The sequence below is a fragment of the Streptopelia decaocto genome (genome assembly GCF_964273445.1).
Source record: "Streptopelia decaocto genome assembly, chromosome: 3".
Lineage (NCBI taxonomy): Eukaryota > Metazoa > Chordata > Aves > Columbiformes > Columbidae > Streptopelia > Streptopelia decaocto.
This window is the reverse complement of record NC_138656.1, coordinates 45,182,035-45,207,057: the sequence shown is the minus strand read 5'-3', so window position 1 is coordinate 45,207,057 and position 25,023 is coordinate 45,182,035. Positions and strand designations below refer to the sequence as shown.

The following is a 25,023-nucleotide window of genomic DNA, read 5'->3' as shown; positions in this document are numbered from 1 at the left end:
TTCTTCCTACCTGTATTTGGAATGGGAATTTCCTACTTCTGTCTTAATTGGATTTGACTTAGTTTTGAATTCAACAAAGAGAATCCTGTCTCTACTAGAATTAAAGATCCTGTTTTACAAATTCTTACATGGTGCCATTCATTAATAGTCCCACTGGTGAGAATGGACTTAAGCAAAATTGACAGTACTTTCTTTTAGATAAATGAAACGTAAAAGGCAAAACTATTTAGGTTTCTACTTTTAATGCAGCATGCTTGTGTGCTGGGGAATGTGGAATGGTTGCCTGGTGTTTGCTGTACCAAGAGAAGCACAGAAGTCTTAAGGCATCACTCCACAGCATCATCTGCACTGGAAAAAGGATGGATTATTTAGGACTTGCTAAGTTTTTAGCACCTTGTCCCTTTTAATACCACCTTCTTGCATGGGAGAGAAGTTATAGTCAATATTCGTATTCAAATTCAATTGCAGTGAACCCTGGCTACATAGACAAAGGTTTTAAAAACAGTAAATTTGTTATTATGTCAAGCAGTTGTTCCAGAGGCAGACTTCTATGCCTGATGTTTTGGTTATGAGCTGTATCTCTTCACCGCATTATAACAGCATGAAGTAGGGAAATTGCTTTGAAAGAGAGGTGCTTGGTGGGAAAGCAGAGATTAAATACTGAGTAATTGTTACATGCAGCTTTGAGTCAGAGTTTGGTTGTGTGCATGACAGAACAAGCTGTGTTACTACAAAAGCTTGCAACCCTTGGTCCAAACCACATACCAACAATAATCCTTTTCCCTTTTTCACTCCAAAATCCCCAATTCAAATTACGTATAACCTTTTAAAAATACTTTTTAAGGCTGTAACAAGAGGAACTCTTGAAAACTTAATGACCAAGAGAACGTAACACAACTCTCTCAGTCTCACGCAGCACAGCCAGCCCACCCTGAGCTGTGCAGGAAAAGGCAAGTTTGCAAGGAAAGAGGAAGAGTTGGGCTCCTGGTGCTCAGAGGTGGAAAACAGGGAGTACAGAGGTTCAGAAGGCAATTTACTGTGGCTGACTCCTCACTGGCCTTTCTCCAAAGGTCCTACAAATAGGCTGAAATGGTTAGAAACAATGGATTATTAGGTCTGCGCTAACTATATTTGAAGGTTTAACAATGTGCCATCCTCATTTTATTGCTATGACAACTGCAGAGTCATACAGTCATAATTACATCAGAGTCTCATCCATTTGAAATGGTCTTAGTCTACAAAAAAGAGAAGGATCTGGAAGAAGCGCTTCACTCTTAAGAAACGGGCATCATAAAAATGTAGGTGGCCCATGCCCTGGCAGCTGTAACAGATGGACATTTCAGTCCAGCTTCAGCTCCCAGTGAATTCACTGCCAGCCCTACTGATTTTAGTGGGAATGAACTTTTAAGCAGGGATCTTTTTATAAGTCAGAACTGCAGCTCGGTCTCATTTCCAACACTGTCTAAGAGCTGCATGGTATCTCCAACAACCTATGCTAACATACAAGTGGTATTCAAATACACACTGCAAATGTTTTCAAAAGTACAACTTTTTAATGCAGTGAAACTCGGAGTAGGCAAGCATTTTAATAACTTGTAAAAAAGATCAGTGTTGCTTCACAGAAATAGTTTTCCAATAAAAGTGAGGCAAATTGTCCAGGTAGTTTGGACTCATCTTTCAGATACTTGCTTGAGTTGGGTTTTTAATACAAAATTTAGTGTAGTCATGTGAAACTGAAAGACTGGGAGAAGGTTTACGAAAAAATATATTACTGTATTTGTAAATAATAATTAAGTTCATAATAATAAGTAACCAAATAATTTTGCAGAAATTTCTAAAATAAGTTATTTTTTTAAAAAAAGTTTACATTTTCTTATAAATAACATGGTTTGCAAAATTTTAAATGCAACAGGGAGAACAGCAAAACCACCAGGATCTTTATTAAAAAGTTGACTTAATATCTACTCACTAACTTATGGTTTTGCCCAGTATTTAGTCCAGTTCCTAAGGAACCGAAGTTTACACAATGACTGCCCATCCATTTTCTGTCACTCTCTTTGCTATAAACCACATCCGACAGAAGTTGGAAAGTTGCTTTGTTTTTTCTAAACCTTGTAAAAACTAGCAGCTGGAAGAGGAAAGATATTGCTCTTTCTACAGACAGGATACCAGGTAAATCTAATATTTTAATTTCTGTTTGGCCACCCAGAAAGCAAAAGCTGGGTGCTCACCTGGCTGCCAGCAGTGCTGGGTGCTGTGGGAAGGAAGTGAGAGTCTTCAGCAGGTCTTTTAGTGAGCGAGGATGAAAAAGCGGGATGCAGCAAGAGGGAAGACCCCAGGTGTTGCCTTTGGGACTAAATGGGATGCTGGAAGGTGCGAGTGTTGTGGTGAGGGATGTCACAGAGCTTTTGGAGGATGCAGGGTCACGCAGTTCAGAAGGAGATGCTGAGGTCCTAGGATGCAAGTTGCTTAAGATCCTGTGTCTCCTTAGTTTTGCTGCTCACAGCTTGGGAAATTTTTCATGTCCTTTCTCAACCTGTTTCAAAGTCTGGGCATATTCTACTTCTCATGAATTTTGAATGTTACAGTAATTTGTTGCAGGTACACAGTTTTGCTTAACCGGGAAGAACATATTGCCCTCACTGCCTCACTAAAGCCATTAATTTTGTTCGAGGAATTGAGTTGTTCTCATTTCCTCACTCTGTTCAGCTGATTGCTGGGGAGGAATGTGAAATGGGAAGATTAGCAGGGAACCTTATCAACAGGTCTTTTCTTCTCCAATGCGCAGCTTTGTGTCCTTCAGCCACTTTGAAATAATTTACTTCTGTTTTCATGATGCCTGCCTGTAGAGATTACCACAGTAGTTTGAGGTTCATATTCCTTTTCATATAGTCCATGCATTTTCTCAGAAAACAACTCTGCAGAAGTAAATTTTCCACCTACTGGTATCTTTGTTGGTTTTATTCAGAGCTACTAAATTTAACTGTAGGCAACACTGCATTACCTAAGGAAATAACTTGTTTATTTTCTTAGCAAACTTGTTAAAAGCTCTGTCATACTTGCAAAATCATCTTCTATCGATTTTAACATTTTCTGGGAGTTTCAAAGCTCCCTAAACTGTGTTTTAAAGCTTCCTAACTGGCTGTTCTGTCATCCTGGCAACTCCAGCTCCTCAATCAGCTTTGCAAACATCCAGGGTCTGTTGAAGGATGAGCTGCTGTGGCTCCAAGAACCCGGGGAATCTGTGGGGACACGGTTGGTGCATGGTTCCAAACTCTCCCAAGCTGAGCTCCTCTGGAAGAGCAGAGGTGGCCCCACTAGACCCAAATGTGCTCCACAGCAGATGTGAATAATTAAACCCTTGGTGAGGCTCGATTTGTGCTGGGCTGGCACCTGCAGCTTGCAGGGCAATAAAGCTTCATAAGCAGCAGTAGGATTAGCAAGTTCACCCTTCAGATGACCAGCAGTGAATTTGGCCATTTGTTTTCAAATGACACAGTAATTTTGGAAGGGATTAATATCAACTGCACAAGTCTGCTTTCCTTAGTTCTTTGGCCCCCTATCATCCTTTCTATTCAGGAAAATTCATTAGATGAATGTGGAAACAACCAGCCTTGAGTAATGAATCCCACATCTGATTTCAGAGGAATGTGCTTTTAGCAGTAGAATTTACATTTTTCAGATAAGGCTGGTATGCAATTTAAAGAGACAAACCCATTTGCTATTGAAATATGCAGGCTTGTGGCTATTTCACTCTTCACTGAACTTTTGCTATGGTTTTAAATGCATTCATGCTAAGGCATTATTAAGATAATGCCTTTAAGAGAACGTAATCTTTGAGAACTCCTCAATTTAAAATGAGAGGAGAAATCCCATGCAAATCCTGGATTATTAGAATTTGAAAAAAATGTGACTGAAGCAGACTGTTTAGAATTGTTAGTGCACAAAGAATTCAATCCAGCGTCAAACCACTGCCTTAAATTCATGTTAGCAGAAGTAGTTCAGCCCTCCTCGCAGCACTAACTACTCTCTGTCGGAAATCACAAGCATCACGATCATCTTCCCTGTGATTATCTGGCTAGACACTTAAGAGTTTTAGAGCTCGTTTTGGCTGAGGATACCAGCCACTGTCACAAACAATAAAGTTGCCTGTCTGAGCCCTATCAGCTCTTGCTTAAACTTTTCTGACTCCTCAAACAGCAGAACCTTTTAAATAACTTACAAAAAGCTAACATAATATGGTAGTTACTTCAGATATAAAAGCACCTGGCCCATACAAACGGTACATTTTATTATTTCTCTCTCAACACTTTCCAGTTCTTCAGTTTAACTGAATCTGAAATTTAACAAAAACCTGTTGCACTAATTATTTGTATTAAAAGCCCTCATGGCCTATAATATCATTAGGGTTGCCTAATATACAGGAAAGTTCAAGCAGGGCATGCAGAAGCAAATTAACAAGGAGCGATGCAAAGTTTTGAACAGGTAACGTACAAGCTTAAACAGGACCACATTTCTAACTTGTTCCATTACGATTAAATAACATCATGGGCTGTTCATATAATGCAATATTTTTTTTACATGCGACATTACATAAAATGTAAACTACTGAAATATTAAAAGCTATTTGGTATAGAGGAAAAATATTTTATCAGAATCAGCTGAAAGAAAGATAATACATCAAGTCAGAGTAGAAATTAATTTCTCATAGCACTAGAATATCAAAGACCTGTTACCATTTGGTTTTTATCCTGTATGAACACAGCATATCAATATTCTAAGAGTTTCAGTGTTCCTTTTTTCTTCAGTTTAATGTTGTACAAATAACACAGAATCTTGCCTTGTTATCTTTCGAATTACCCTTGCTCTTCCTTAGTCATGTTGCTAAAATTGGAGAAGCATTTTCTTAAATATAATGCATGATGCAATATGACCTGTAGAGAGAAACAGATATAGCACATATTCACTATATAATTTATACCTCTCTCTGTGTGCATGTTTAGAAGAGGAAAAACATTTATGAACAAAGCTTGAGTGTATTTTGGGGACCATCACTGCAGTTGCATAAAGGATTAGAATTTAATGATAAATGAGAAAGGTAGCCATTTGCAGTAATCTCTGTGGGCAAGAAGGAATTCTGTTTTATGCATTTATTTTATCCCATCTCTCGTCTTTTTCCATAAGATTTGCTTGAGGTCTGAGTTTTCATATGTAAATAGATTTGTCTTGTCTCCAGCGCTTCATGTGGTTACACAATAGGACTTTTTTTTCTCTGCCACTTATCACTAGCCGGTCATTCAAAAAGTCCTTTGTATCTCTTGTTGCAAATGTAGGGCTGGTCTAAGCTTTCAGTGTCACTTCTTCTCACAGAGAATAAAATTCTTTTCTATGCCTTCAAATGCAGGTGTGTATGGACAAAATACATCAATCAGTATTAGGGAAGCCGAGCATATCTCACTGTTACTGCATACATCAATTTGTAAGAGTGTCTTCTTAAAAGTGTGCCAACTATGGACATTTACACTACAATTTCTTTTGCGAATTAGAAGGGAGCTTGTACAGATGTGTTTATTCTCCAAGAACAGAGATCTCAATTCACTATGCTTGTTTGCTCATTCCATTCTGAGTTAAACGCTTCAGTTTGTAGGCAGTGATCATATTTTTGTGTATTTCTTTAATCCCATGCATGAGTCTTTACAAGAAGTCTGTCGTTGATTTGAAGAGGTACAGGCTGCCTTATTTATTCAAAACTCCTAAATGCTTTGCAGTTCTACAGCCAAGGAAACTTATTTTCATGATGTTGGCTGAGCAAGGCTGTTATGGGGTAGCAGAAAATGTGAACTGCTCAAGCAGGAGAATAAAAACAGAGGACACACACTTACTAAAAGATCAAGCCACCACCTTCACAATGGATCCCTCAAGTAAAATCTTATACTTTCACACAATCATATGGCTTGAATAAATGGCCGTAGTTGAAAAGCTGAAAAACAATCGGGCATCAAATTGCCGCTGCACACAGTAAAGGCTGACAGGCCCCCTAATTTAGGACAGGCAGCTTAGCTGTTTTATCTCAGAGCCAGATCTCTGTCTGTCACTGAGAACATCTGTCAAGAGCGCCTGTCCAGCCTCACAGCTGGAGGAAGGACCAGATGACCTCCAAGTTCACTTCTAGCGCCATCCAAATCCGTGAAAACAAAAGTCTTCCCATCAGCAGAGGCAGCTGCCACAGCTCAGGACAAAGAGCTGAGCTTCCAGCAGCAGCTGTTGCAAAGAAATTTAGAGGAGCCAGCACTTTTTGGGATAATGGCATGAAATTACAGACAGCATCTTCCACCCTGCCCTGACAGTGAGGAAGGATCTGCACAAGAGGGCTTCCTGTTTTGCCATCCTCTGTCAGAATGTTCTGTACAGGATTAAAACCACCTCTCTAAACTTTCTATTAAAGCACTCCTGCAGCTCAATCAGATTAGCATCACCCACTGGTGTTACTTTAAATGAAAGCAGATGAGTAACAACGAGGGAAGGGAGACATGATCTGTACATGTTTCCAACACTGTTTTATCAGGGACATGACTCTCTTTTTTTAACTGATACAGTCTGTCCTGTTGCACAAAAGTCAAACTATGATGAGGATAAGGTGCCTCTGTCCCAGGTGGCCTTTTCTTTCAGTGTAAGACCTTTATATGGTCCAAAGCTGCACAATTTCATACACAGCTAAGGCAGAAAATGCACAGGCTCTAAGAATAGGATTGACCTTCCCTCTCCATCTACACACACACACGCACATCAGTTAGATAAATTGCACAATTCAATTGAGCAGAAATGTTTTAGCAACAAATCAACTTAAAGTAGCATAAAATAAAGTTTTCAAAGATGTGAGTTTTAATGCAAACTAGGTCTTATCATGTGGTTATGTAAAGAAATGTATACCTACCATTGTGTTAATCCACGACAAAGTTAATTTGCTTTTCCAAAGGAAAGGGTTTGAATAATCTGTCCAACCTTGCTGAAAAAATTCTTTGCTAATCAGCATTGTCTTATTTTCATTTTGCTCTCTCCCAGGATTGAATGAGTAAGAGATGAATTATGTTCTCCTTGCTGTACAACCCACCTGCCATTGCCACACTATTAAGCAGGAGAAATGTCCTCACAGGGAAACAAAGATTCCTGTTGTTGAAAAAAAAAGTGATAAAGACTGTGCTCAAAGTGATACATTCACTTTTGCTCCCCATCCTGCAAAGTACAAGCCATGCTTCCTGGCCCTGGTATGTGGCACTTTATTAGGCAGTGGCTGATCTCAATAGAGAATGTATTCTTCCTAGTTATTATTACACTTTTGTTGGCTTTTGATTTCTGGTGATCAAAAGAACACTGTACTCCTACTGAGATAAAGAGATGCTATCTCTGCTGTAGCCAAGACATGATACATCAGTGGCTTTGAAGACTGGAACAAAAGCTTTATACTGGAAGTGAAGTCAGAGACCGAAGGGATCAAAGTGTAGGAGTGATGCATGTATGACAGCATCGGATGGGCCACAGCACGTGTGGCTGGGAATCACCATGAAAGTAACACCTAAAAATTCTTATAGACTGAATTAGCAGTTCTGAGAAGAGTGTGCAAGGTGAGTAGAAGTGCTTCTGTGTTGTTGAGATTTTGCTTTCCTGCTTAAATTTGTGCAATGTAGCCTGATTCACTTACTGAAAATATACCAATGGTTTGTAATTAAAAAAAAAATAAATACACAAGACCTACCTATGCTCTCTACCTCAAAGCCTAAAACAGTCAAATAAGATACCTTAATTTTCCTTTCAGATAGTTAAAAGATCAGTTAATGTGCCAGCTCCCTCCCCTCCAAGTTTTTTTAAGTATTTTCAGATTTATTTTGCCACAAAGCAGCTGCAGTAACTTAAAATCCACAATAAGGGATTTGTGATTTGTTGCATACACCCATAAAAGTCTTCAGATACGTATGTCATAGAATGGTATGCCAGCAAAGGTCAGAATTAAAGCTTCCCTTAACATAACAAAGACTTTAAAGCTGTCACCTTCAATATTCACATTCTCTGGCTCCGGGCACGGCTGTTTCAATGTCTGACATTCATGGTGTTGACTGACTCCCAACAACCTGCAGCTGAGAGGACTTGATGCTTTTCATCTTTTTAAGCAGATATAAACAGATTAATCCTCCCTCAAATCCTGTGATGATGGAGGTACAATCATTTTACAGAGCCATATATGTGACTTACTCAAGGTCGCAGCAGTAGTCGGTCTTATACCCAGGTTTAGGTGTTAACACAGGTCCCCACTCCTCTGCTTAGATAGCTATGGTAAGCACCTCTGTGCAGCTTATGGACAACAGTTCTTTTGCCTAAAAATGTACTCAGAATTACAGTTAGAGATAGTAAGAAACTACAAAGGTCATCTGGATTTGTTTCTGCAGCAGCCAGCACATGTACAAACTGTAGGAGTTCACACTCTTATGCTACTTATGTAAAGGAATTTAAACCACATTGTTACCCAGGAAAAAAAAAAAATCACAAACAATATCTACTATCCCAATGAACAGCAATTGAAAACATCATTGGCAGAATTTCTTACACACTTTGCAGACCTGCCATTTATCTATACAGGGCTCAAAAGAGCTTTACAAATTTAGGACAGCAGATCATGTTTAGGAAAAAGATTTTGAAAAGCTCCTCGTGTTCAGATCTTCTTTCTAGCCGCCTCAATAATATAGTAAGCATTACTGGAAAGACTAAGAAGGTCAGAAATACATTATAAGAGGCAGGAGAAAAAATTCCTGTAAATTGCTGCAAACTCTAACTGCAGCAACCCAAGTTTCAAATTAATTCAGCAACAAAATTCCTATTGACTTTTAGCAGCAGAGAAATGCATTCACTACGTCTTTTGCCACATGAATTTTCTGAGCTCAGCAAGGCTACTCAGAATAATCCCAGCCTGCAGGACCGCTTATGTCTTTAAAAAAAAAAGATGCTGTGCTGCTAAAATAATTTGCATTCTATAGCTTTCAGGGTGTATATATTGAATTGACCCTGATACCAAGTCACCAAAACAAGTATTCTGTGACCTGCTTTTCATCAGTAACATCACCCTAACATTTCTCCAGACTGAATGTTAATTTTAAAAGCTTTTAAAAGCTTGAATTTGTGAAATAAAAATTCATCAAATAAACACTTACAGTGCTTTTATGTTTCTCCCACTTCTGGAAACAATAGTGCCTTATTTCTCAACTCCAGATGGCACTGTGGTGCTTAGCACTACCCAACTGGGGGAGCGCTGCTGGATTAAAAAGCATGCAAGCTCCAGAAAAACAATGGTTTTCTTGTTTTGTGAGAAGTCAGCTGCTAATAGTTTTCCAGTGCAGATGTCCTACTTTACTTTCAGGGAAGACTGGGCTAACAAATGGCAGTTTATATGCCTGAGATACAACTTGTCACGGAAGAAAGGACTCGCTTGTCTGTACACGCACGAGGTCACAAGGGTAGTAGCCTTCGCCTCCACCAGCAACACCTATTGCCACGCACACTACTGCAGAACAAAGGGAGAAAACCTGCTGTTGCACAGCTCTTCCTGTTCACAGTAAACAATTCTATATTTGTACAATTGGTGTTCTGCTTATAAAAGTGTATTTTTAAGGATGGAGTGAAAACTATTGAAGTAATGAGGCTATCAGTAATTTTTCTACAGAAACTCACACACTTTAGTGTTTGGAAGACATCCTTTGCCATTTCACGTTAGCACTTAGACTATTACAAAAATATCTATGATAATTCATATTATGCCTTAATGTTCATCCTTTGAAAACTTAGGAGTGGGGTATTCATATATTTGCTTAATCATACATTCATCTATACTGCATCTTTTCTTACATAATTTTTCTTGAGATTCTCTTCCCTTAGTTTTTATAGTCTTCTCAACTCTGCCTGACACCTACATTCTCTTTAACCCCTTCTAGTTCATACTCTCATTCTCTAATTTTGTATAGAATAATTTCTAAATACTTGTTACCTGACCTATGGACCCAGTTAAAGTTCCCAGCTCCCACTGCGCAATCACTAAACTACTGCTCAGCCCAAGTCTGAATAACATCAATGGTTCTCCTGCACATTTTGTGTGACAGAATTCTGAAATTTGCTCCACAGGCCGATGATTTTCCCATAGGCCACGATATCCCTTTTGATTCCAAGCAAAACTCAATGAACTCAACTAAATTCTTTTGCAGGCTGTTATACTTTTAACCCAAGTAAATGCTTTCCCGTAAGTTAATGAAGCAATTGAAGATATATAGGAAGGGCAGGCTCTTTGTAATACATCTTCCAGTGGCAATGACTATTTCATTACAAAGAATTTACGAAATAATAGGAGGTCAAAAGACAAAAAGAAATAAAAGTGAGAAAGAGGGAGAGGACTGTTTTAAACAGGCAGGAACTTGAAATAGTTTCAGTTGTCTCTGAAGCACCATATGGAAACCCTTTTCCAAAGGCATTAAAAATGCACACGCACCTGCCCCCACACACAGAGGGCGTTCTTCAGCTTCCCCTAGATTTACAAAATGTTAGTGTGTTTGTTATGATCTTAGTTCTCCTATATGAGTAGCCATAAAACCACAAAAGGCAGAATGTCCTACGTCACTAGATAAAAACGATGCCTCTGAAGACTGAAAACCTGTATAACACCTGCTTTCATTCCAGATTTGTAGCTTTTAATTTTCTTCTCCATCCTCAAAGTTGCATAAGGATAGTGGTGGTGCCTGACAGCATTAGAAAGTGCATAAGTGATACGTTATGTGCATAACAGATAAGCATTTCTTCTTTCAGAATGTGTTCAGGTCCATTCTATGTCTTCTGAATAAAATTCAGAAAATGTCCTGAAATCACAGATTGGTTTGGGCTGGAAGGGGCTATAAAGACCATCTAATATCAACCCCCTGCCATGCGCAGGGACACCTTCCACTAGGCCAAGTTGCTCAAAGCCCCACATCCAGCCTGGCCTTGAACACTTCCAGGGATGGGGCATCCATAGCTTCTCTGGGCAGCTTGTTCCAGTGCCTCACCACCGTTGGGGTGAACAATTTCTTCCTTTTATCTAATCTAAATCTGCCCTCTTTCAGTTTAATACAGTTACCCCTTGTCCTATCACTACATGCCCTTGTAAAAAGTCCCTCTCCAGCTTTCTTGTAGGTCCCCTTCAGGTATTGGAAAGTTCCTGTAAGGTCTCCCTGAAGCCCTCTCTTCTGCAGGCTGAACAACCCAAACTCTGTCAGTCTGTCTTCAAATACCTTTCTTTTAATTCAAAATAAGCTTTATGAAAACTGTCCCCGAACAAAATTTATACACATTGTATCAACAATTTTGCTGCTGACTAGGTAACATTTACATTACCTGTAATGCAAAAATCTTCCCTTTGCATTAGTCACACTTAAATGTGCTCCACTCAGCCTTTAGACTGAAATGAGTGCCAGAGCAAACAAGGGAAAAATTTATTAAAAAAACCCATCTTTTGCATATAACCATGACACATATGATTAATTAAAAAAAAACAAAACAAAAACAACAAAAAACAACCAAGAAAAAAAGAAAACCAAACCAAAGCACTGTTGTTAACATCACTAAAGAGGAGAAAAAAAAAAAAAAAATCAGTGGTAGAAAGAATGTACATTTCTTGAACAGGGTCATACAGAGTGGTGAGAAACCTTATCAGCTTCAATGCTAAGGTCATGCTAAGATGAACAGAGAGCTGAGGAAAGGCCAGATGACAGCTACAATAACAAGCAGAGTTTGGCTCAGCAGGCACCAGCATATTCTTCTGTCATCCTCTCTGCTGCAGCACAACTTCATTCCCTCTTAAACTCAAAGCAGAAAGTCAATGAGGAAAATGAAAGCAGGCCAGAGCAGCATCCCTGAAGTTTTTATAAAAGATCTACTGCCTCTTCGCTTTGCACCTTTCTCAATTTGCAGCCTCTTTTGCAACACTGTGTCCTGGTGTTGGAAGGAGATGAGCACTACTGAAAGTACCTTTGGCAACACAGTGTGTTTAAAAAAGTTTTTCGGGGCAGAGTATCTCCCAAATCTAATCATGTAAAGCGAAGCATGTACTACATACGTGTTGCCAAAGCTGCTGCTCAGCGAGTGAGCAACTGCACACCTACACTCAATTGTCTGGCTGCTGATTCACACCAGTAACAAGGTGGATCCCTCATACACCTTCACAACTATGTGCTTGGTGGGGCACTTGCAGTGTTAAACTGCCTCATGTACTTTAAAAGGTTGACATTTGGGCTTTTTTGCCTTCTCTACATGCTCAGAAAGAGGTAAGTGTAACACAAATGGCAACCATTTGCTTTTCTGACTGAATAACTTACCATGGCCCCAGGCAGCTGAATCAGACAAATGTGTCTGATGTCTTCTGTGGTCATAATCTAGACTTATGCTAAACCTGTTTGGAATTAACCTGAAGATGTTGCAAAACATTATTTGATGAATTTTGCAAAACACAGATAGGAGACTGCATCTAAACAACCTGAAGAAAGGAAGTGGTACCTATAGATAGTACAGCCTTCCAGAACTGAAGCAGGAGAATTAAACACTGGATAGAATGTAATGGAAAGTGGTCTGCACAAAAGAAGTAGGCTCGTGTCCTAATTACTGTCTTGCAGAAACTGATTCTGCCAGCTGCTTTGTGGGCCATCTGGTCCTCACTTTGCCTACTGTGGAAAAAGGTTTAGAACTTCTCTAAATGGTTCTTCACTAATTTAGGCCTAAACATATTGTGGGTTTTGTTTGTTTTGTTGTATTTGTTTTTTAACAAGAACTACTCTATTGCTAAGCAGCCTCATACTTCACTTTTTGCTTCCACTAAACCTGCTGCCAGATAAGGGCTGAGTGCAGCGGATGTCGCTTAACAGTAAATGTACAAGTGGTATCCCAACCAACCTTGTATGCTGGGGATCAGAGTCCTTTCACTCTCTTTTCAGCTTTCAAAACAAAGCAGCAGCATTTATGAGATCACATAAAATTTCAAGCCAGTTAAAACTATAGTTCCTAGAGATTACTCTAGAACTAGTATTTTATTATTTTGTGTTGTCACATAAACATTCCAGAGAATGCAAATTAGTTTTCCCACTGTAGTTTCACTCTGCAATACTTATATTTTTTTTCTAATAAACTGTTTACGCATGTTCACTTCTCTCTTTGAAAATCTGTTTTTGAAGAAATACCAATTTTGGCTTTTACATTTTTCCGCTGACTCCCTCTTAAGGGATGAATACATCCTCCTCTTTCTGACAAAATGCAGTGATTGGTAGCAGTGCTGAATTTTTTCAGTGTACCTTTTTTGTTACAGCCATAGCTATGCAGCCAGATCTATAAAGCTATTAAGACAGTGACATATCCATATTTTTTAATGAGAAAATAAACAAGCTAAGGCTGAAGTCTTATAGCTCACAATATTAAATAGCCAAACTTCTGAAGTTTCTTATTTTAACTCATGCTAAAACTGTCTACACTCACTGCTAATGCGAGTTTTTGTTCTCTATCACCTTCTTTATCACTATGAAAATAGTGTCTTTGGAGCCTGCTGGCGAAGATCATTCTGAGAAAACAACCATCACATTGTTGGTATTTCTTCAGATCTGGGCTGCTGTTTCAAATATCCCATCCCATTTTCTGGAACAAGCAGACCACACCATTTTCCAAAATTAATCCAAAGAAGATGGCCAGCCAAGGGAGCATTCGGTTCAAGTTCAAGGTAACTGCAAAACAAAACAGACTTATCACTTACCATTTAAGAAGATAATAGAAACCATGTAAGTATTGATATTAATTTGTACATATAAGAAATCACATAAATCTGTTCAAAGTCTGTATTCCAAAGCCATGCATTAAATTAACATGAAATTTTCATTTTCCAAATACACAAATAATTCTATTTTATGTTTCAATGATCTTTGATGAGTTGTCTCAAATTCTAACTGATTGACCTGATGGACATAATACAGCACATACACAGATAAGACAGTGAGATAAGAGGTGCTTTTACTTTTTCAAATAAAGTGTTTTGTTTCATTGACTTTCTGTTGAAGTCTAAATAGCACAGTTTTAATTGAGAACTACTTCAGTCATGTATTTGATGCCACTTTAAAAATATATCAAAAACAATGACTTCTGTAACAGCTGCATTCTGTCAAAGCCATTCTGTACAAATGCTGTAATAATAAAAATGCAAAAACTTACCTCTAATTGCCTGAGAGTTTGATATCAAAACAAACACTTTTATAAATGCAAGGCACAAAGGCGTGTAGTCATGCTCCCAAATAACTGCTGGAATTAGCAAAAGCTTTCCATAGCTGGACAACAGCAGTGCTTTGAGAAGTAAAATGAAGTCAGACTTTGTTTTCAGCATCTCAGGTCTCATCCACCATAAAGTAATGAAAATGCCAAACAAAAATGAAGTTTGTTCTAAGAGAAAATAAGGAAATAAGAGGAGTTGAGGAGAAAGAATGAAGCACCAAAATCAAGTCCTTTTTGGATAAATTTCAGTGAAAGACATTGTCTCAAATGCAACTGAGCCACTGCTGTTTAGGACAGATGCAAATACAAACAAGTCCTCCACTTCCTGCGTTCATTCTAATGGACAAGTAAGTATCATGACATTCAGAATAATTCTATCACACAATTTATCTGTAGGATTGTCATACTCGTAATTTCTGACACCATACTGCACAGGAAGTTTAGCACAATATCCTCTTTACTCTTCCTTTTTTAAAAAAAGGAGAGGGTTTTTCCAACTGTCTGCTAGTCTGTAAAATAAAAATCGATACTTGTCATCTGTGAAAAGGTCACCAGCAATGAACCCTTTACATCCAGCATGAGAAAGAACAGCAGGGTGAAAATATCATTGGAACTATTGGACTTTTTTTGACGCTGCATCCCTGTGTAACACTGGAATTAATGCAGATGTCAAAGCAACTCTCACAACAATCGTAACTGATTAATTACTTCTGAAGAATGAGTTCCAGCATTTTTACTGACATGTTATGAAAACCTACTTAGAGCAACATTAGACAATAAGTCATTTGAGTTTAACTCTGAATGTCTAAGGGAAATACTCATTTTAGTCTGCAGGCTTGATTTAAACACTATCACCAGAAAAAGCATGAGAACAAAAGTACTAACCAAAATACAACAAAAACCCCTCCCTGCTTTCAGATGTAGTCTTAGAGCACTGAAGTATTTGCTCTTTATCAGTGACGACACTGCTCTGTATTTTTATGTACTCATTTAAAAACAAAACAACCCCCCTCACTCCTTGAAGTCAACACGAAATATGGAATAAGGCTGAGCTCTACACTGGTCTTCAAACTACGTAAATGGATTCAGACAAAGATTTCTGAATAGTACCACTTTTCAGTGTTTTGATATCTAATGCTGATCATATCAGTCTGAACTGTAATCAGGATCAAAATACACACTTGCATTAAATGAAGGCAAATTAGAGTATGTGCATAATCATTTAACCATACAGGGTTGGATATGACATCTATTCTGGATTAATTTTTGCAGTACAGGCTTGTTGAAAGACTCATTGAGTTATTCAGTGCTTAAAGAGTAGATAGTGACAGGAATTAATCATCGATCTTACCTAAAGAAGCTATACCAAACATTCTATAAAAATCCCATTCCTTAGCATATCTGATTAAGTCATCAGGATCTGTATTTTGGCTTGAATCCTGTAGTTGCAACCACCTGAGATAAGCTTCACAGAGCAAACAAAATATGCAGAGCTTCCCATGAATCTTGTAAATGAAAGAATAATAAAAGCATCAGGATTAAATCAGCATAAATTAAAGCATTAGTATGAAACTGGTATTTAAAATACATTTCAACATCTCTACACAAACAAGCTCTGTAGGTTCTCTCTTTTTGTTTAGAAATATAAGCAAATTACTTCTTCTGAGACACTAGTTTAGCACATGATCCTTTTAATATCAATTAACATGACAGGCAAATTAGAGGGTGTAGAAAACTGCATGAACAGTTCCACACAGAAGGTATGTAACTGGGTCTCTAAAGCCTGCTCTATACTTTTTAAAAATTGGGAAGGCTGTTTCAGTTAGGAACGTAAAAACAAAGTCGTGCCACAGCTAGCAGAATTATACTATCAAAATTTTCAGTTTAAGGGCAACTACTCCATTCAGTGAGCTGGTTTAAATAGCCTTGTTTTTCTTTTTCCCCCGGGACAATATCCATTATGAGAAACTGGTGGTGTAGTTATGCCAAAAACATTTCTTAGTTCAGATAATGGTGATGAACCAAAAATAAATGGAACAATATAACCAAACAAAACTTTAAAATATACACTGAAGTGACTGCAAAAATGACCTCATGAGGCTCCATAGTTAGCATGCTTCCAATTTAACAGCCTATAAGCCCATGTGTATGTGCGGTGAATTCTGATTTTATACAAACTTAAATAAATCAATGCAATTTCTGCATGTGGATTTTACTTTATCCATCAGAAACTAGTTATGCCAATTGCACATACATGCACAGGCTAAGGCAGTTTAAAATTCAGCTCGATTTATTTCAATAGATGGAATTTCCAGAGATGGAATAGTTCTTCCAGAAGCATCATGGAAAACATCATTAGCAGTCTCTAGAAGCACTGAATTAATTCAAAATCTTTAGTCAGGTTTATGCTTGAAAGACAAGGCAAGTATATTTATCTAGATTGCTTAACACTGGACTGGCCAAGAGGTATCAACAAGAACACAGCATACACTTATGCGTGGATAGTTTGCTCTAGATTAGCTTCCCTTTCTTGGGAAATCAATCCTTAAAGTAAAAATATGCAACTCTGTCAGAAAAGCTACACCTCCAAACTCCAGTCATGCCAGCACAACTAAGTTGACTATGTAACTCTGCATCAACAACGCTTCACGTGAAAGCCATTGTCTTTTGCTATAGTTTTGAGGGCAGGAAGAAACTCATGAGAAATTAATACAGCAGGTTTAATTTGCATCGTATTGTTAACGTGGTATGTTATACTACTATAGCTCATTTCAGAATTGTTTCCAACCAATGTACTTTAGCATATCATCCTTTTAACAGCAATTAATAAGATAGGCAAATTAGAGGGTGTAGAAAACTGCATGGACAGTTCCATACACATCCTTCTCTTTTTTTAACATGTAAGATGATGGCTCCATTTGCTGCTGTCGTGGCATCACTACTGTGGAGACAGTAACTTTCTTAGTAACAGCTGGAGTTTGAGATTTCATGTGTTCTAGTCATGCTGTAACTGCTCCAACTTGCTGGAACCCGTGGAAGGGCAGGAGAACATTCTCTAAAATTTTACAACTATTACAATCAGTTTACCCAGTCTAAATATATCTTTAACAAAAAAATAACACAGGGTAGGGGCATAGCAACTTACATTTATCTTTGTATTGAAAAGAATGTGCCTGTATGCTTGTGCTTTACATAAAATAGCATTAATTAAGATGATAACAGGATCATACTCAATGTATTTATCCACAGGTTTCTGGCAGGATTTCTGAAAGTCACAAAATAACAAGAATTAGGAAAAAAAAAGCAAAAAAGCAAGAGTTTATGAAATGTTCCTCTAATCTTAGCACAACTGCATAAATCCAAACTAGCTATTCAATTCTTATTAGTCTTTCCTTAATGTAATCTTCATTTTCGAAAGGTTTTTAATTGCTTCCCCTCAGTTGACACACACTTCCCTCATCAAACATAAATATACATTATTGATTTTTACAGGCTTCAGATTGACACAGATAAACTATGGAAACTTTGTGCCCTACAGATGCAAAAAAACCCAAACAAACAAAAAAACCCACAACACACTACAAAAAAAACCCAAACCAAACAAACAACCTACCTTCCCAAGAATCAAGAAATGCACCAGTATTTTCTTAAAGGTTAAATGATTATCTACTGGGTATTTTTTGGAAAGAAAATTAATTTGTTCTATCCCTTCTTTTCAGAGATGTGTTATTCTCCTATCCTACCTTTTTCTTCCTTTCAAGAAGACAGAAAATGTTTTTTCACTGTTGTGTTCTTCTTTGGTACTGGCAAATTGTCTAGATGTTTAAAATTATTTTCCATTATTGGACAAACACCAATATATTCAGAATACTGATAGTGCAGTTTTCACACACAAAGGTAACAGCCAAAGAGTCAAAAGTTGCCACTAAACAGTGATAAGATTAGACCATTACTTCTCCAAGATATCTGCTGGTTCCCACTGTGCCTGCTACAGAGGTTATTTCACCCAGACCGCTGAGGACTGCTTGTCATCAGCCGCCTTCAGATTTATTGACTTACCTGCAGTGGTGATCCCTCCTTGACTTGAGTTAAATGATAATGACTAAAAAAGGCTATAATAGTAAGTGTGAACAGGATGGTTAAATAACAGTCTTACAAAGGCTCATGCGAAAGACCTGAGGGGGAAAAAAATCTTTTAGCAAAGAGCTGAGGGGCAGCACTAGTTGATCAGGGCAACCACTTGAGCTCAAACAAGTGCACTGGCAAAAGAATGCTCTCCAGAGGGTCAGCTTTCTCCTGTTGCTGATCCTCCAGTTCAGATGCTTGTTTCCTCCCACCCGCCCTCAGCTACTCCTGCACCCCTGGGCCTTCACATCAGCTGCATATGCAGGGACAGGAGTTGGACTCCGTGATCCTTTTGAGTCCCTTCCAAAACTCAGGACATTCTATGATTCTGTGATTCTAGTACAACCGTCACAGAAACAATCTTTATTTCCATCTTAAAGCCTGCATGGCTGCACGCTGCCAGAAGATAAATCTACGCACACAGCTTTCTGAAATGCTGTAACAATAAAAAATGCAGCATTAGACCACACACACCCACAGACAAACTCCCACGAAAGAACAAAAATATTTTTTTTCAATTTTATAGAGATCTTTTGTGTCCAAAGTTCATTTTACCATGCTATTTACCAGCATTACTATTGGAGAATTTGAGACTGCTAAATTTCACCAGGAAATTGACTCAAAAGTCCAACATTTATATAAAGAAAAACATTCAAACAAATGCATAGGTTGAGTAGAGTGTCTAAGGAATGTTGCTACCACTAATCAGTACTTCTCAGTCTAGCTAAAAAAAAAAAAAACCCAAACAAACAAAACCCAAAACAAACAAAAGAAACCCACCACCACCCCCCCAAACTAATTTGGATTGGAAAATACTGTGTGTGACAGTACAGAAGTTAGAGGTAATGAATTCAAAAATTCACTCAATTAACCAATAGTTTTATAGGTTTCAAATTAAAGTAATTAAAGTGAGTGAGATGGAAGAAAGGACATAATTAACAGAAGACCACACCTACAGGATTTAATAGAGTGAAAAAGAAATTGCTACTATAATTAAAGGCAGTGTCTTGCTTCATTTCTATCTACAGGGAAATCACGAACAGATAGTCTTATAGGTGGTAATTTACATATGTCAAATTAATTTTTTATAGGCTTATTCCCACAAGCACTGAACAAACACATAGGAAAGAAGATTATTCTTTAACACAATGGGTGTCATAAAGGTTAGATGAAGGATATCCTACATACCCCAGGATTTATTATGCTTTCAAATTTCCCTACAACAGAACATTTTTGACCAGTATCAAAAGTCTTTCTGAGAAGAGTAAAGAACAATCTTTTCAAGCGGAGGGTCCCAACCAAACACTGATCAAAAAACTTTCAGTTTGGCAAAATTAAGCTACAATATTTTGCTGGACTACATATATAGTAAATTTTAATAACATTTACATAGCTTCAGCATGAACACAGGTCCATTTACACAGGTTCATAGGGCAAACTAACACAAACCCCTCATCTTGCAAGAGCGCTCTTAATCCCAGTTGCACCCTTAAACAATAAAATGTAATTAGCTGTGCTTTCAGGAATGGGTTCTTTATTAGGGGTGTGGCCAAGTATCACAATAAGCTGAAAAACAAAACACCCCAGTTTCAGATGCATTCCATTTCAGAAAATTGAAATTAAAAATATTGTTTTATAATTTTTCCTATACGATACGTATTCCAGTAGTGAGTTGGTCTGTAGGTTGAGTTATGTAAGAAAAATAACACACTATTTTCCAGGATTATCTTTGTACTCTTGGCAGATTAATCACCTCACCACATAAATGCTTTGCATTCAAAGCATTTACAGTCTCTCTGCCTTGCTGCAATAAAAGAGCTTTTCAATTATTTTTTAATTGCAGAAAAGCTAAATGAAGTGTGGACTGCTCAGGCAATTCGGCTTTCTTATTACAAAACACAAGGGGTATCCTGACTGTGTTGTACATATTGCAACGAATAATTTATTTCCCCTTTGTTAAGGTCTAGAATGATTAACACAACAACATATATGCAATTTAAAACCGAATTTAAAACAATTTGCATGGTTTTCCTTCTATTTTTGAGTAAGCCAGATGTGCTGATTTCTTTTTATATTCATTGCGCTTTGCAGAATTTATTTCAGGTTAGCTGTTTTTTCCCCCCTCCCCAATACTAACACACCTGCACACCCCCCACAATTATCCCACCACCCCCAAGTTGTCATGCTGAAGGGAAAGCATATTGAACAAGTCTCCCTGAGTAGGTGACTTTCCTCAGAATTTTACTACCTGTTCTTAAGCACCTTTAAGTTCTTTTAAAGGAGCAACAGTCCACCTGTCTCTTGTAATGGCACTTCCACAACAAAATATGGTGGAGAAATAGGTTCATTCACCAAATGCGAATCTAGGGCAAGAAGGAATGCGCAATACCAGAGGACTGGGCTAGGCTTCTGTGAAAACCAGCCTTGATTAAATAAAACAGACTAAAAAAAAGTTACAGAACTCAAAGAATTTGTGGCACTTGGCCACCTTGCAGAGCTCTCATCAAAAGACATGACCTTTCCATCCTAAGTTTCATGGTATTGAGTGGACTTCTGTGTTTGAGATAAAAAAGCTTATTTAGCTTCTTCAGTATCCATTGCAATTTTATTTCCAGAGAGGATGTCAACACTTGTGAAATCTTTAACGCTTGTCTGCACTAAAATTAAAATATGGACCTCAAAGAAACATTTAATTATCTTAAGAGCAATAACAAATGCTGCAGGAACTAAGCTGAAGCAGCACCATGAATATTAGGCTGAATTTCCAAAACTGTATTCTAATATTGTGGGCTGGAAAAAGATGTTCCCTCAAGGAAGCTTTTAGTATTTGCCTCTGGCAAAAAATCCATTCTTCTCTTCAACAAATTAATAACACAATACAAAATCATGGTATTTTGCTCAGGCATTCAAATTTAAATCTTCCACCTGAAAATCAGGCCCAGATGAGGTTAAACACATCCTAAAAATAAATGTAGAATCAGATAAAAGATGCTCTTAGGAGAACTTAGCTTCTTCAACCTCAATGTGATGTTCTGAAAGGTTTTGAATGACAGGAACATCCTGAGAATGGCAAAGACCTTTTAGATGCAGACTAATTAATTTATCAAGAATAATTTTAAACTAGGACTGGGACAAGTCTGTAGGTTAGCATGAAGCAGTAATGACCTTGGCAATATTCTGCTTGTTCCTGATTTTCAGTGGCTGAAATAAGAAACCATTTTTGTTACATATCATGTTGAACAAATGTTGGGCTGGGTTGGTTTTTTTTTTTCCATAATTTGTCAATATTTTTTTGTACTACTTGAAAATGAGAATGAAACACAAGTACTCCAAAGCTTCAACAACAAAATATTTAGATGATGTACATTGGCCTCACTTTCAGTATCACTATACAAACTTTCAATGTACTTTTCACTTTTTCTCCCTTAAGCTACAAAGGAGTTGCAGTACTCAGTGCTCTAATTCCACAAAGACAGATGTAAACTGTTCTCAGGCCGAGTGATCACACCTTCTAATTTCACCTCAGACCTCAATTTTTCTTAAATACCTTCAGCTTTTCATAAATTTTTAGAGGTAAATAACCTGATTAAATGATGTTTCACATTGTATTTTCTAAAGTGGAGAAAATTTCTACACTGTCATTATTTTCAAGTTAAGATGACTCGCAACACCAGTGAACTCACTATAACACTGCTTGTGAAAGTTTGTGAAGGATATTGAGTGACATTCTGTACTTGACTGTTTTCTGTTGTCAGTAGAGTGATGCTGACCAACTTTGCAGATCTCTGGCCAGAGCACAGCACTACCTACATGGAGTAGAACATTTGCCAAAGGTCAGTGCAGCAACAAAACTATTCTTCCAGATTAAAAGGAAAAAGTAAAACTCGAATTGCCTTATTAGAAACAATCAGCTCTTGGTAGCTGGAGATGACAGCAGTGCTTTCCTGCAATACGCAGATGAAGCTGAGTTCAGATCGGTTCAAATGAAAGAATCTTTTCACCTTGGCAATCTTTTAACATGCTCATCTCCACTTTATAAAACGCAAGCTAATGCGTTTCTTAATAACATGCTTAGTAAGAAGCTATTGCTATTGCCTGTTCCTGTCGTGGAGTACTCCTACTCTGAGCACTTCCTGGATGGCCAGAAACAGAGAAAGGGTTAGAGATGATAGGGCATGGCACCACATAACAGCAACAAGGACTAGGGCTGAAACTGAACCACAATAACCCACAACATAGAGGAAACAGACTGGCAGGAGTTAAGTGAAAAATGGTATCAATCTGGACCTGCATGAAGAAAGGTGGACAGAATTCCAATGTAGGAAAATGTGATTCTTTGCTCTTTCTTTTACACTGTTCTTTACTCTTTTTGTAAGAGTTTGGTGTTTGTGATGAACACAGCAACTGGGACTTAAGTGTTTGATTCTACATGGAATGCCACAGGTCCAGAAAATCGCGATCTTCAGTCTTCAAATGGTTAAACGCTAAGAGGAACGAGTGCCATCTACTGGCTCCCAGCTTCCCTTAGAGATTATCAAAGCCAAATTAATAACCATAATTGACGACCTGGGCTTACAAGATGTGCTAAATCTTATGAGATATGGCTGCAGTCATAAGCTTGATACTTGTCCTTTTGTATCCAGCTTATCCTTGATTTCAAAGACAAGATTGAAGTTCCACATCAAAGAGCTGCAAAGAAAACCATTTACACTTTTATCATGCACCAGTGATGAATTTTGACAACGTGACTTGACTACCAGGGATTTGATGTAATTCATACCCACTATTGAACACAGTACATTATACCACCATGAAAAAGCAACTAAAAATCATTTTTTCCTTGCAGTATGCGTATCTAAAGCCAACAGAAATCAATCTCTATTGCTTTGTCTTTTATCTAAGAAAACTGCTGACCTCTCCAGTTTTAGAAATGTCTGCAGAGTTTTTTGTGTACATTTTTAGTTGGTTTAGGTTCTACAGCAACAAGCCGTTTTAACTGACTGCTGGGCTCAAAAAAGAGAAGGATATGAATGAGTTCTTTCTACTATCACCAGTAATTTGTACAGCATCGTGTTTTCATAGCCTCTTGTTGATAACAGAAGCTGAGATCTAACATGTACACCTTTCAGCTTGAGCTAACCACTATTTCCGCAAATATAACTGGCCATAGACCTCTAAGATCTGGTTGCCTACTATCTTCATTTTTGGCCTAAGAAATGCTTGAATGACTCAGAGCTATAAAGCCATAAAGGAATTCACCACAGGTTTCATACAAAGCTTTCTAGTCATCTGTTACATTTATAGCTTCATGGTTAGTAAACTAATCCATCTTCTATCAGCATTCTAAAAATGCCAAGGACTACAAAACTGGGGGAAACAACCACACAGGGAGTTTGAATGATATACAACTAATTCCTTACAAAATATTCAAAAATTGGTTCAAGCACAAGGTGTTCCAATTTTATACGGACCAGAAACAGGATGTTGTGAAACAATCACGGATAAAAATCAAATGCTCAATCAAGATGTATTTGCAGATCCCTCCGTTCCAAAATTCTTATTTTTTCCACACATTGAAATACAGGGTGCTAGGTGATCTAAAACTAAAAAAAAAAAAAAGGTCAAAAATAACCACTGGGGACAAGTCTTCATAAATCCCACTAAAAATTGAAAACAGTAATTCAGAAATAGTTGAAAAGACTGCTTAAAAAAGTGAAGTTTTTTTTTTCCTGCAGCCGCAAAAGTTTCCAAGAATATGTAGGAGACACTAAAAGAAAGTTATTTTCTACATTATGAAAATGTTATGTGAAAAAAAATTAACTCTGGACGGCATGGGAAGGGAGAGCAGCGAACAGCCCAGAACACACAGGTATTATTTTGGAAAGTGCAGTATGCTGAATAACCATCAGTCAAAACCTGTCATTTCGATCTGACCGTTTTCCACCTTCACTGAAGCCGCCTAACCACAAGGCCACCCTCGGGTCTGCCTGTCAGTGAGTACAAGCCCCGGAGCGCAGCCACAGGCCACCCGGGACAGCGCCGCCACGCAGGCGCCCTCGAGGGGCCGGAGGAGACGACGGCGGGAAGCACGAGCAACGGGAAGCACGAACAACGGAAAGCGACACGCGGGCCCAGGGGGCAGCTTCCGCCGCGCGCGGCCCGCGTGCCGGCGGGCATGCCTCCACGTGCAGCGCGCCGCCGCCTGCTGACGCCGAAGCCTCCCGCTTGCAGCCTTCCCTCTGGCCTCTCTCGCCCACCACCCCGGCTTCCCACCCCCGCCGCCCCGACTCACGCAGATGGAGATACGGAGCACCCCACGCTGGTAGTCCCGGTACAGCTCCGCCGCCTCCCTGTTGCACTCGATGCAGCGGTAGGCGACAAGCTCCGCCATGGCGCGCGAGAGCACGGCCCGGCCTGTCAGCGCCTCAAACCGCCTCGCTTCCGCGTTTGGGGGCGGAGCCTTGCCGGGGCGTGCCGCGGTGCATTCCGGGAGTCGTGGTTTTCTGTTGCCGCTGTCGGCCAGGCCGCTCCGGGGCGGAACTCCATGTCCCAGGGGGCAGCGCGGTCGCGCCCTCCTCCCTGCCGGTC

The 25,023-nt window shown here is 38.6% G+C and overlaps 1 protein-coding gene across 1 annotated transcript; it reads right to left on the bottom strand.

Annotated features, from left to right (window-relative positions):
• Window positions 1-8,971: 8,971 nt before the first annotated feature.
• ARV1 (ARV1 homolog, fatty acid homeostasis modulator) lies at window positions 8,972-24,875 on the bottom strand. The gene is made up of 5 exons (XM_082048689.1): window positions 24,728-24,875; window positions 17,456-17,575; window positions 15,662-15,815; window positions 14,254-14,478; window positions 8,972-13,772 (listed from the first exon to the last, which is right to left on the bottom strand). Exons 1-5 carry the CDS (start codon window positions 24,824-24,826, stop codon window positions 13,666-13,668), a joined length of 705 nt encoding a protein of 234 aa, XP_081904815.1. The 5' UTR covers window positions 24,827-24,875; the 3' UTR covers window positions 8,972-13,665.
• Between the last annotated feature and the right edge of the window lie 148 nt (window positions 24,876-25,023).

Coding starts and splice junctions, on each gene's coding strand:
- ARV1 (XM_082048689.1), bottom strand. CDS start 24,826: ATGGCGGAGCTTGTCGCCTACCGCTGCATCGAGTGCAACAGGGAGGCG. Junction 17,576..24,727: donor TGCTCCGTATCTCCATCTGC/GTGAGTCGGGGC, acceptor TGTGACTTTCAG/AAATCCTGCCAGAAACCTGT. Junction 14,479..15,661: donor GTTTGGTATAGCTTCTTTAG/GTAAGATCGATG, acceptor ATTTTCTCTTAG/AACAAACTTCATTTTTGTTT.